We start from the raw sequence: 13,133 nt of genomic DNA, 5'->3' as shown, positions 1-13,133 counted from the left end.
ATCGGATACTTATGGCTGTATTAAACTCAGATTGAAGATTCATGATCAGAGTATACAACCTGGCCCTCTGGAGGGACTGATGTAGATGGATGGGCTTCTTCCGCCGTGTGAGGCATCATGACGCCATCAGCGTGCGCCTGTCGTGGCGCCGGGAACCCGGAAGTGCTCTGGAGGCTCGCAGAGTGAGAGGGGTGTTGTGCTGCGGGTGCTTCGAATAGTTAGGAAAGTTGCGCTTTTAACAGACTGATGCAAAGGACTGTTGCGTTGGATGATTGCTTTCTTCGTTTGAGAGACTGTCCACTCGGAGAAGTGGAATATGGAGAGACTGTCGGGCCCTCAGAATGGTGAATGAGGGTCGCGGTGGTTTCACCGGTTGTTCGAGCGCCTGGAACTGCGGCTGTAAGGAGAGCGGCGTGGGTGAAGAATTGGATTCCGGAATCGGGATCTCCCCCCCGGGCTGTTGGAAGGCGGGGGCGGACGGCTTCGGAGTTGACGGAGGATGGTTATCGACAGCTGCGGGGAAAGTGGATGGCTAAACGCAGCCGAAGTTGCTTGTGACGAGCGTGGTGAGAAAGGTAAGCAGTTTTAAGATGTTGTTTGTCTGTCATGCCTCGTGTTGAGTCGTATGAAAGCAGAGTCAGAGAGTGTTGCTCGTCTGGATGTGGGGTAGGGGTAGAGGGATGTGGGGTAGGGATAGAGCGCCTGCTGAGTTAGAGAGCGTCTGTCGTAAGTCATGTGAAGACAAGAGTCGAATGAGAGAACGGAGTCGAAGAGGAAGTGAACAGGTGCGTTGAGCTTAAATACTTGTGCAGGTGAAATGAGCCGTGTTCTGGCCGTGGTCCCGTTCCTGAACTAAGTTTATGAAACTAAATGTAAGTTCAAGAATAGGTCAGTTTGAAATGTGCATTCCTCAGGATAGTATGTGGTGGCATTTGCTGGCCTTTGTTCTTCACACATGCTATATGCTGTGTGAGTAGTAAGAGTGGAGAAATATTGTTGTGCACACTAGTTTTGGTTAAATGTGTTTAAAGGGAGTGTTACGTGTGGTTCTATGTCCTGCTGTGAATGTTTGTGCTTGGGTGTGTCTGTGTGCGTGTCTGTATTCTGTGTCTTTTGACTTCTAGGTGCAGCGCCCTAACAAGTGATTGAGGGCACCTGGATGAGGATGTGGTTTACCTATACAAGCGCCTCCTTGCTCCACCCTCGCTCTCTCTCATCTGCCTGGTCTGCAGTGGGATTTGCACACTACAGTTTACTTGTGTCACAACCACAGCTGCCAGTTTATTTACAGGACACAAGTAAACTGTCATGTGCAAATCCCACTGCAGATCAGGGCCCCGTTCCTCGTACGTGGTTCAGCAAAGTCGATCAAATGTCCTATTAGCCAGCCTAAATTAATGAGATGATTGATGTCAGGCTATGTCGGGTTCTCCAAGGCTGATCCGCTCTCAAACAGTCTCGTTAATTCGACCCAGACGATCAGGATAATTGCGCGTGCCCGTCCTACGTCAAAGGGGGAAGCGTCGATCACCGAAACCATGATGTTCTAACAGTACAATGTCAAATAAACTCAAAGAAAGAGCCTCTTTTTACTCCGCTGACGAGCAGGAGATGATCATGAACGCATACGAGGAATTCAAGACCATAAACACGGCAAAATCTAACGCCGCCACCGCTGCGAGGGCTAGACAAGAAGGCAAAATATCTCGGCTCATTTTGATGCCTCATCACCCCAATCAATCAGATTATATTTCTTTAAATGTGCCTGCTAGCAGTAGGCTTAATGGAATGCATCATTGAATGAGATCTACAGCGAAAATTATTCTCAACTCTTTCAGAATAAGTAGATAAAACAAGCCCAAAGAGTATCTAACTGATACTCATTAATATGAGGATATATGTACTGTATGCACGTATGTATAATGTAGTCTACTATATATGTGTATATACATGTATGTGTAGATTACCATATAGAACTAGGAGTTTGAATATGTGTGTGAATCTGTGTATGGGCGGATCAGTATGTATGTGTGTATTATTCATAATCAGACATTCAATCAATTGAAGCAGTGAAAAGAAATAGTGTGTGATTCTCTCTTATGAGTCTTAATCATTTTCTACAATAATGATATGCTGCTGTACTAATAACACTGTCATATAATTATGAGTGCTTTAACCCCCATGTATGCAATGCAGCCATCAAGAGGACATGGGAGCAATTAAACACGAAGCACAAACACATTATTAAGAATGGTGAGTCAATACAATATGTGCCATAATGTAATGAACACATCCATGAGTTTATTAAGCGGCAAATACACTTTACGAACAGCACGGCGGCTTTCCCGATGTTCTGCGCATCGCCGACACTGTACAAAATGTACCACTCGCAAAAAAGCGCAAGGTTGCATCCAGTCTGTGAGACAGTCAATGCTCACCTGCGGCGTGTGGTGTTCAATGTATGGCTCCAGAAGGTCTTGTAAATAAATGATTCCTTGTGGGCAGAATGGATAGCGCTCCTATAGGAAGTCATCATGATGTGATAACGGATCTTGGCGATGTGGAAGAACTCTCTCCCTATAAAACGCAAATCTAACTAATATCCTCCTTCATCAGTGGATCTATGAGGAAGGGAGCTGTACATTAATGCAATAGAGGCTTCTTAGTTTGCTCAGCTGGTTTTAAGGATCCTGGTTAAAATCACTTTATATTTATGTAATACCTGCTTGCTTTAAAATAATTATTCTATTTCATCTTTTAACTCTTAATTCTACGCTTTGTGTCCCTTTAACCTAATTTACAGGCCTACCATACATTCCTCATTTAAGGCTGGTTCTGGGATCTCAACTCTTTTTGACACCGTGTGTCTCACTTTACATGCATTTCCGGAACTCCCATATAACCCCCAGTATATGCGCAAGCGCATTAGACTACCGTATATGACAGGAGCTGCCATTTCTTCTGGGGGAGTGACCAGCTTATCCAGCTACCCTCAGTTAACCTGCGCTGGAGCAGGTTCAAGCTTATGGATGTGTTGCCATGGTGATTTTGACGAACTTGCTTCGTGGAACCGAAAAGCCTGATCTACGTCATCTTATCCTGAAAAGTTTGCCACGTACGAGGAACGGGGCCCAGGGTCTGGTGCCAGGCAGATGAGAGAGAGCGAGGGCCGAGCAAGGAGACGCTTCTATTGGTAAACCACATCCTCATCCAGCTGCCCTCAATCACTTGTTAGGGAGCTGCACCTAGAAGTCAAAGACACAGAATACACACATGCAAACAGACACACCCAAGCACAAACATTCACAGCAGGACATAGAACCATACGTAACACTCCCCTCCTTAAGATGACAGCCATAAGGGTGTCATCCAAAACCATGCTGTTTGAACATAAGAAACCCTCTTACGCATGAGGATACCAACCTCCCAGTAAAAGTGGCATGAGTAGTACCACTCTCATCCTTAGGCAACACTGCTGCCAGACACTTGGCCAAAGGAGGGTCAGCCTTCTGGGCTGCTATCAGCTGTTCCTTGCCAACCTTCAACTGTGTGTCAGGCCCAGCCGGCACAGTGACAGGACTGGTCAATTTAACTTCAGCAGACTCATTTCCAACAGAGTTAGTGGACAGCTTATCTAGAGGCAACTCAGAAGTTACAGAAGGATCAGGATCAGCCTCAGACTGTCAACAGGTGGATAAATTCACTACATCTTCATACTTTCTTGACTGGGCACGAGTTACAATGCAAGCAGGAAGGACTTTAGGCATCCGAGATGACGGATCAGCACTCTGGTAATTGTCAACTACGGAGCCTGTTGGTCTATCCACTACAATGGGAGCAGGAAACACCTTCCCTCCAGCCAAATCATTACCAAAAATCAGGTCTACTCCCCCTAAAGGAAGCTGGGGACGAATCACCACCACGACAGGGCCTGTAACCAACCCAGATTGCAAATACACAACATGCAATGGGGCTTTAAGCCACCTCATCCCACATCCTTGGACTGAAGCACTGCTACCAGTGGAGGTCTTCTCAGAGAGAGGCAAAACTCCTGCCAAAAACAAGGACTGAGAGGCCCCTGTATCCCCAAGGATGCGAATTGGGATGAGCTTCTCAGAATCAGAAATTGCTGTTGAACCCTCCATACGGAACGGTGCAAAGGAGTCATGCTCAGTGTGTTTTTCATTGGTCTGACAAGGACCAACTACACAGGGCAACTGCTGTGGTACTGAAACTATTAGCCCTACAGGCTTAGTACCTTCTGACGTTTTATTGAGAGCATGACAGTTTGCTATGAAATGACCAGGCTTTTTGCAATAAAAGCAAGTCCTAATGGGAACTGAAGGAGACCCATTGCTTCCAGGTCTTAAACAAAAGGTATGAGGAGAGTCTAAGCTCTTAGTCTCACCGGTTTTCCAACTAAAGACTGTTTTATGAGCAAATACATACTCATCGGCAAGCACAGCAGCCTCCTCCACTTTAGTCACTCTTTGCTCACTCAGATAGGTGGCCATCACTTCAGGGACACAATTTCAAAATTCTTCCACAATAATCAACTGCTGAAGTTCCTCCTTGGTCACAACCTTTTGTGATGTGAACCACCGAGTGAAAAGGATTTCCTTTTCTCGAGCAAACTCCACAAATGTCTGCTTCTCCACCTTACGATACCCTCTAAACATCTGTCTGTAGGCCTCAGGGACCAACGCATAGGCACGCAAGATGGCTGCCTTAACGATGTCATAAGCTGAGCTCTGGGTCAGAGTTAAAGATGAATAAGCCTCTTGAGAGCTCTACCTGTCAGTACACACTGCAACCGGAGTGTCCAGAATTCTTTAGGCCATGCTAAGATGGTAGCAACACGCTCAAAGTGGGAAAAGTGCTTTTCTACCTCCTTCTCACCAAAATGAAGAACTAAAGCTTTGTTCTTAGCTACATCAAAACAAGGACTAGATGTACAACAATTAGCCTGCTCAGTTTCAGCTCTTGACCTCAACTCCAGCTCCTTCATTTTCTCCTCATGTCCTTGTCTCAACCTCTCCATCTCAAACCTCCTTACCTGTTCTCTTTCCTTAGCCTCCATTTCTAGCTCTTTTATTCTGAATTGCAATTCCAATTCTCGCAAACGTACAGATTGAGCATCTTGAGACTTCAAGATTACTTGTTCCGTCTTTCCAACAGTTAAACCTGCAGACACATGTAAGCCCTGCTCCTCATCAAGCTGACTAGATTCAAGGGGCACTACTCCCTGTTCAATGAGTGCAGTGACTACCTTAGGTCTAAGCTGACCTTTCTTAAGGGACGTTTGAGCAATTTCAAGATGGTACTGCTCTGCAATAGACATGAGCTGGGCTTTGGTACATTGAGCTAGCTGCTCTATTGTAGGACCTTCACTGATCTCTTGAAAATCTGCCTTCATTGCGAGTTCACAAAAACAACTTCATGTGAAACAAATATCTACAAGGTAGCACACCCAAAAATGGGCTCCCCCTAAGTAAGCCAAAGCACCAACACAAAGTAACACTACCACACAGAAATAGTGCTACCAGGAGGAGAGCAGATAATGAATCTTATGCGACTGACTGGCTTGCACTAGCACACGGGCAGAACTCCTCCTCAACCCCTGCACCCAGATGGACAAAGCCAAGGACAGCTAAGGAAAGTAAAACCTGCAAAATACCTCCACAACAACCAAGCCTACAACTTCAAAACAGATTTGCTCCATTGTCGCAGGATCATAAATCTCCATCTGATGACCTGGATAAGCAGCTATCTCCTCAAAGCAGGGTAAGAACTGAGAGTAAATGTGAGAGTAAAAGGCCGCAGGCAAAGCTAGTGAATGGGCCTGAGACTCTGATTGTTGGTGACTATGCTGTAAAAGATGTCAGAAAAGTGTGCAGCAAGAACACCAAAATACTCTGCTTTCCGAAAGATATGGTCTCTGACATGAGAGACAAATTCCTGGACATCGTGGCTGACTATCCCACAGCGAAAAACATCATGGTGCATACAGGAAGCTGTGATATTGTGAAACAACAGTCTGAAGTTCTAAAGCGATACTTTATTGATCTGTTAAACACAGTCAGCTCTGTCAAGGCTGAGGTGTTCATCAGTGGCCCTCTCCCACCAGTCAGAGGAGGAGATGAAGGATTCAGCAGGCTGTTTGCACTGAACAGATGGCTGTCAACTGCATGTGCTGACCATTCAGTACATTTTATCAACAATTTCTACCTTTTCTGGGAGCGCAGACATCTTTTTGCAGCGCATGAAATTTGCCTGAACAAGTCAGGGGTAAAACTGTTTACCTCTAACCTGTTTTTCTCCCTGCGTCACCCGTCTGTCCCTACTGCCAAGGACAAGATACAAGAGGAGTCTAAACAAGAGATAACCACACAGCATCGCCATGGAGACCTTACGGGAAGGATGCCCCCGCCTAACGACAGTCAAAAGGAGGAGTCTCCAACCTCATCATCAGGGACCGCCTTCGCCTCCGATCTCCCACTTTCCCCACCCTTCCTAGACGAGGAGTCTTTACCTCCCTCCCCAGCTATTTTGGGTACATACTTTGAATCGCAATCCTCTCTCACACTCTCCCCATCGTCCCCCCACCTGGAGTTCACTGACAACATGAAAAAGCTGGTCACTGCTGGAACCAAACACACACCTCTACACACTCCCCCCTACCTGATGGAGGAAATAATTGATATCTTCTGGGTCCAGGCTACAGGGCTAATGATACCAATGACTCTCTCCAGGAAAAGTCGGGGCCCTGTATGCAGCTAGCCGCTTCAATTCCTGTCTTGCAAGTTTATAGAAAAAGAAAGGTGAGGCTGCGAAGAAACAATAGTAAACATGCAAACTTATCAAGCTTAGCATACATTCCTCGTCAGCCTGTCCAAATAAATTGGGCAAAGAAAGGTTTAACCACATTAAACTTAGCTTTATTAAATGTCAGGTCTCTGTCAGGAAAAACACTTTTAATCAATGATTTTATTGTTAGGCACAAACTGGACATTTTGTTTTTAACTGAAACTTGGTTAAATCAAGATAACAGTGCAGCTGTTCTTATTGAATCAACACCTCACAACTTCAGTTTCATGAGTGAAACAAGAGCGCATCAGAAAGGAGGTGGAGTTGCTGTTTTATTTAATGATTCTCTTCAATGAAAGCAGATGTCCTTTGGTCATTTTAGTTATTTTGAATATGTGGCTCTGAACTATTTATTCAGAAGTTCTCCTCCACACCAGCCCTCTCTTGTCTCTCAGTCAATGAGCTTGTAGATGGCTTCAATTTTAAAGTTAAAAATATTATTGATGCCATTGCACCCACTAAAGTGAAGGTTGTCTCGGGTAAGCAAAGATCTCCTTGGGGAAATGCTACGCTGGTCAGAATAGGGAAACGAGAGTGTCGGAAAGCTGAGCGCAGGTGGCGAAAAACTAATCTCCAGGTTCACTGTGACATCTATAAAGAGAGACTTCGCAATTATAATTTGGAACTTAGAAATGCAAGGCAGTCATTCTTCTCTGACATCATAACCAAAAACAAGAACAATACACGCGCCTTATTTGCTACCGTCGACAGGCTAACAAACCCTCCAGTGTCGGTAGCTGCTGAACTACAATCCACCTGGGCATGCAATCAATTTGCCACCTTTTTTACTGACAAAATTCTGAAAATTAGACAAGCAGTCAGTGCCTCCACATCAACCACAGGATATGTGTTGTCCCGATCTAACATCCATTCAAATATCATGACACAATTTCATTCAATCGACCGTAGAAGCCTAGAAGACATCATACAACATCTGAAGTCATCCTCCTGCTGCTTGGATATTCTACCAACACACTTTTTCAAAAATATTTCAAACTGCATGAGCACTGATCTTTTACAAATTGTAAACACATCCCTTCTCTCAGGTGTCTTCCCACAAGCCCTAAAAACTGCAGTTATTAAACCGCTCCTAAAGAAAGCTAGTTTAGATTCCGCAACGATGAAAAATGATAGGCCAATATCAAACCTCCCATTTTTAAGAAAAATAATTGAAAAAGCGGTTTTCCAACAGCTGACCGACTTCTTGGCCGTAAATAACTGCTTTGATGTTTTCCAGTCAGGCTTTCGACAGCACCACAGTACTGAAACTGCTCTTGTTAAGGTTTTCAACGACATCCACTTGAACATAGACAATGGCAGAAGTTCAGTCTTAGTGTTACTGGATCTCAGTGCTGCATTCGACACGGTCGACCATGCCATACTCCTAGAAAGACTAAACATCTGGGTGGGACTCTCTGGCACAGCACGTAACTGGTTTGAATCCTACTTGAAGGGCCGAGAATACTTTGTCTCTAGCTGATTACACATCAGAGCTGACTAAAATGACATGTGGTGTTCCCCAAGGTTCAATACTGGGGCCTCTTCTGTTCAACATCTACATGCTTCCACTAGCTCAGATTATGGAAAACAACAAAGTGTGTTATCATAATTATGCAGACGACACACAAATCTACATAACTATGTCACCAGGGGACTATAATCCCATACAAGGGCTGGGTAACTGCATTGAACAAATCAACAACTGGATGTGCCAGAATTTTCTTCAATTAAACAAAGATAAAACAGAAGTAATTGTTTTTGGTACCAAGGACGAACAATTGAAAATCACCGCTCAGCTTCAGTCACTGATGTTAAAACCCACAAACCAAGCCAGAAATCTAGGTGTAGTTATGGATTCAGACCTCAACCTGAACAGCCATATCAAGACAATTACAAAATCAGCCTCCTATCACCTGAAGAATATATCAAGGATTAGAGGACTTATGTCTCAACAGGATTTGGAAAAACTTGTCCATGCATTTATCTTCAGCAGACTGGACTACTGTAACGGTGTGTTTACAGGTCTCTGTAAAAAGTCCGTCAGAAAGCTGCAGCTGATTCAGAACGCTGCAGCTCGAGTCCTCACTAAGACCAGGAGGGTGGACCACATCACTCCAGTTCTGAGGTCTTTGCACTGGCTTCCTGTCCAACAAAGAATTGACTTTAAAATCCTGCTGTTGGTTTACAAAGCACTGAATGGTTTGGGACCAAAATACATCTCTGATCTGCTGCTACCTTATGAACCATCCCGACCCCTCAGGTCGTCTGGGACCGGTCTACTTTCTGTTCCCAGAGTCAGAACTAAACATGGAGAAGCAGCGTTCAGTTTTTCTGCTCCACATATCTGGAACAAAGTCCCAGAAAGCTGCAGGTCTGCTGAGACCCTCAGCTCATTTAAATCAAGATTGAAGACCTTTCTGTTTACTGCTGCCTTTAATTGAACCACGTTCAAATAATATATGAATCAATTTCCTGCATTTCTGCATTTTACTACTGCATTTTATTTCTTACACTGTTTTTTAATTGTTTTTGAAATCTCCTTTTCTTTTGCCTTGTGTTTTGATGCTTTTAATGGTTTTATGTGAAGCACTTTGAATTACCTTGTTGTTGAAATGTGCTCTACAAATAAACCTGCCTTGCCTTGCCTTGCCTTACCAAACAGCACAGCTTACCTACACAAAATCAGAGAGTAATTGAAATGCACCAATCACTAGGCTGTCTATACAAGAGCAGCTACTTAACTATTTCAGGCCACACAGTATAGAAATAGTGTTCACAGTACTCTCGCCCCTACGATTAGGGTTGGGTACCGAAAACCGGTGCCGGTATGGTACCGGTTCCTATACGACCGGTATCTACCGGACCGAAATGCAACGCAGATTTCGATGCTTCCTTTCGGTGCCTGAGCCGATTGAAATACTTTTTTTACACTACTCGTTAGCTCTAGGTTAGCTCGTCCTAGGACCGATGCTAACGATAACATCGGTCCTCCGCTCCTCACTCATAGTATTCATAGAGAATGCAAATATGCTCATATTTCTGCTAAATAATTGCTGAAGTTTGAAGCTGTAGTGTGTGTACAGAGTGTGTGTGTTTTGTATTTATTTTTATTTATTTTAGTATACTGTGAACTGTTAACAGTTAAGATATTGTTCATAGTTTGATGTTAAAAACTTTGAAGCTGTAGTTTGAAGCCAAGTGTTTTGTATTCATTTATATTCATAGTATACTTTAAACAGTTAATATATTGTTCAATTTGAAGAAAAAAGTATCGGTTCAGGCACCGGTATCATTTTTGCACCGGTTTCGGAAAAACCCCAAACGATACCCAACCCGACCTACGATACACTGGAATTCTAAACACTGCTTTTCTACCTCCACCGAGAAGAAAGTAGGTTCCACAAATGTAGTCCCTGCAAGAAGCATGCGACTACCTGAACACGAAGCTCACACAGATAATAGAAAAGCATGAGCACTGGCTTACTAAGTCAGCCAGACGAATCAGCGTTCAAAGAAGAACAAAACTACAGCCTAACATTTAACCAAAACTAGTGTGCACAACAATATTTCTCCACTCTTACTACTCACACAGCGTTCCGCATGTGTGAAGAACAAAGGCCAGCAAATGCCACCACATACTATCCTGAGGAATGAACATTTCAAACTGACCTACCGTATTCTTGAACTTACCTGGGTTCCTCTCTACCTAAGAAACTAGTTCTATCTGGCTAAACCTCAACTAGCCTTTGTCGGCTTTCCCGGGCACGCCAGGGACCACCGCAGTTACCGCACCAAAAACAATAAGGTGGTGCTGGTCTCTCCAACACCCGCAGGCTTTCTTTTCTCCTGCACCTAGTTTGAAAGTTGTTTGCCAACCGCCATTAAAAACAAAAGCAGAAGAAGAGCTGCACCTAGAAGTCAAAAGACACAAAATACACACACGCACACAGACACACCCAAGCACAAACATTCACAGCAGGGTATAAAACCAAACGCAACACTGTTCTGACAGTCAGTGAGTTTCTTTGTTCTCTACAGATCCATAAGTAATCTGTCTTTGTTCTCTTCATCTTCAGCATCTGCATCATCTCATTGCCTTCGCCATGAAGACGCTGACTGTGTCTGCACTTGTTTGTGCCATGATTGCTCTGACTCAAGCTGCTGGTGAGTATTATACATAGAAACTGTTAGAGATTCATTTATTGTCACTGAACAGTAATAATCCAGATCAATAACTGCAATGTCAAACTGTCTAGCTTTTCCAGAGGGAATGCCGGAAAATGACCAATCAGAAGAGTAGCTTTTAGATTTCCACTTCAATAGATCTATATACATATATATGTTCACTGTTACATCATGTTTTAGCATCTCTGTACCATCAAAATAAATTGTTTTAATACAGTAATGTAAATATTCTACATGAAGAGTCTCTCACTGGACTTTACATTACTCTATTCTATATATAAATCTATATATCTATATCCAAACTCTATTTCTCTCAGCAGAGAGTCATCTGGTGAAGAGGGAAGCGTATTGTTCCGAGGGTTGGACTGAGAGCAGCAGTCGCTGTTTCCGCTACATTCCAACACTGATGACTTGGGCTGAAGCTGAGGTAATGCTGGTGGCTTTGAAAGATTGTATTTTTGACTGACTTGGAGTTTAACAACTCTTCTCTCTCTCTCTCTCTCTCTCTCTCGTACTGTAGAAAAACTGTGTGCTCCAGGGTGGAAACCTTGCATCCGTCCACAGCATCCTGGAGTACCAAGGGATTCAGAAGATCATCCTGGACAACAGTCAAGAGAATCAATCATGCTGGATTGGAGGCTCTGATGCAGAAGAGGTATTTATTTCATCATTGCCCCATTTGCAAATATTGCATTCATTATGTATTATACATGAAACTTTACTCAAACTTTACCATATTATATGAACAGGTATAATATTACTTTCTCTCTCTTTTGCTCCGCTCCACTCCAGTTCCATGGCCATTTCTTAAAAGTGCTCTTTCTATTACTATTTGTATTATTTTACATACTTTATAATTGTATTATTATTATAAATGTTCTCCAACAAATGGATTGCTCCTCTGGGGACCAATTAACTGATCTTAAGTTACTTAAATCAAATAACTTGAACACTTTTATTTCTTGTAATACTCGATTCTATTCTTTCTTCCAGGAGAATGTCTGGTTCTGGAGTGACGGTACTTCTTTCGGCTACGTGAACTGGTGTGCTGGAGAGCCTAACAACGGGGGAGGCAACCAGGATTGTATCCAGATGAATTACAGTGGTAAAACAAGACAGTGCTTGTTGTAGGAGTGATACTCGTGATAAGAGGTGGATGAAAAGAGGAGAGTGAACTGCATGTATTTATGTTCTGGTAACTGCTCATCACATCGACTTCACACTCGTTGGCTGTGTTGTTTAGCACTCAAAGAAGTTTTGAGTGTGAAGTTGTTGAGATGAGCAGCTCTCTAACATACTGTATCTCAAGGACCTCTTGTGTTACATTATTCACGTTTTGACAAAGATTTGATTTGCATTAGTGACTCTAGTGTTCGCTGACTTCATCCATCAATAATTATTGGTCACATGAAACAGTTTGAGTAACATTCACTGACTCACCTTCTTGTGTTGTGCTTGCAGATGGGAAGTGCTGGGACGACCTACAGTGCAGCAATATGAAACCGTCTGTGTGTGTCAAGAGAGTCTGATTGGTGGAGTGACAGCGAGGCATGCAGTACCCGTAACACAGAAGGAGTCCTGTTGTGTGCATGATCGCAAATACATTGACTGTATTTCATATCTATAGCTTTCTTTTCTGTCGCTGTAACGCTACTTAATGAACGATACGACAAGTGACATCAACAGGAGCTGGACTGTCTTTGAGGCCTTGTGCCTTAATAAGAGTGTTTTATGGAGCGAATCCTTTCAGCACAACATATATTCTACACATATAACCCTTCTTTCTTTCTGCATGAATAAAAGGCTCAAGCATTCAAACAAGCTGGTCTGTCATACATCTATCCAGACATCTTTACATGTTGGCCCTGTGCTCTTGTTGCTGCAGGTTGCCGTGTGGATATGAAACATATCAAATCAATACTAACTCATTTCATTCACTACAAATTGGAGCGCAGTGTTGTTGCAAAATGACGAGAAGAGACAGCGAATTGAAGTTGCAACCCAGCGGGAAGTGTTTTAATAAGCACAAGCCAACATACGAGTTCAGCAAATCCAAACAAATCCAACGTATTACTTTTCAC

General features: G+C 43.4%; 1 protein-coding gene across 2 annotated transcripts; it reads left to right on the top strand.

Annotated features, from left to right (window-relative positions):
• Positions 1–10,871: 10,871 nt before the first annotated feature.
• Positions 10,872–12,873, top strand: LOC306796220 (ladderlectin-like). Of its 2 annotated transcripts, none has more exons than XM_079295051.1 (5): positions 10,872–11,031; positions 11,370–11,479; positions 11,573–11,707; positions 12,046–12,157; positions 12,514–12,873. In XM_079295051.1, exons 1-5 carry the CDS (start codon positions 10,971–10,973, stop codon positions 12,579–12,581), a joined length of 486 nt encoding a protein of 161 aa, XP_079151177.1. In that variant the 5' UTR covers positions 10,872–10,970; the 3' UTR covers positions 12,582–12,873. The 2 variants fall into 2 exon arrangements, with proteins under 2 accessions (XP_079151177.1, XP_079151178.1); XM_079295052.1 differs by having other exon boundaries at positions 10,873–11,031; positions 11,373–11,479.
• Positions 12,874–13,133: the final 260 nt, after the last annotated feature.

This window comes from Melanostigma gelatinosum (genome assembly GCF_949748355.1).
Source record: "Melanostigma gelatinosum genome assembly, chromosome: 23".
Lineage (NCBI taxonomy): Eukaryota > Metazoa > Chordata > Actinopteri > Perciformes > Zoarcidae > Melanostigma > Melanostigma gelatinosum.
This window is presented reverse-complemented; position numbering and strand designations above follow the sequence as displayed.

What these genes read in the sequence shown, in the direction of transcription:
- LOC306796220 (XM_079295051.1), top strand. Translation starts at nt 10,971, where the DNA reads ATGAAGACGCTGACTGTGTCTGCACTTGTTTGTGCCATGATTGCTCTG. An exon ending in TGACTTGGGCTGAAGCTGAG is followed by an intron (nt 11,480 to 11,572) that starts GTAATGCTGGTG and finishes CTCGTACTGTAG; the next exon opens with AAAAACTGTGTGCTCCAGGG. An exon ending in TATCCAGATGAATTACAGTG is followed by an intron (nt 12,158 to 12,513) that starts GTAAAACAAGAC and finishes TTGTGCTTGCAG; the next exon opens with ATGGGAAGTGCTGGGACGAC.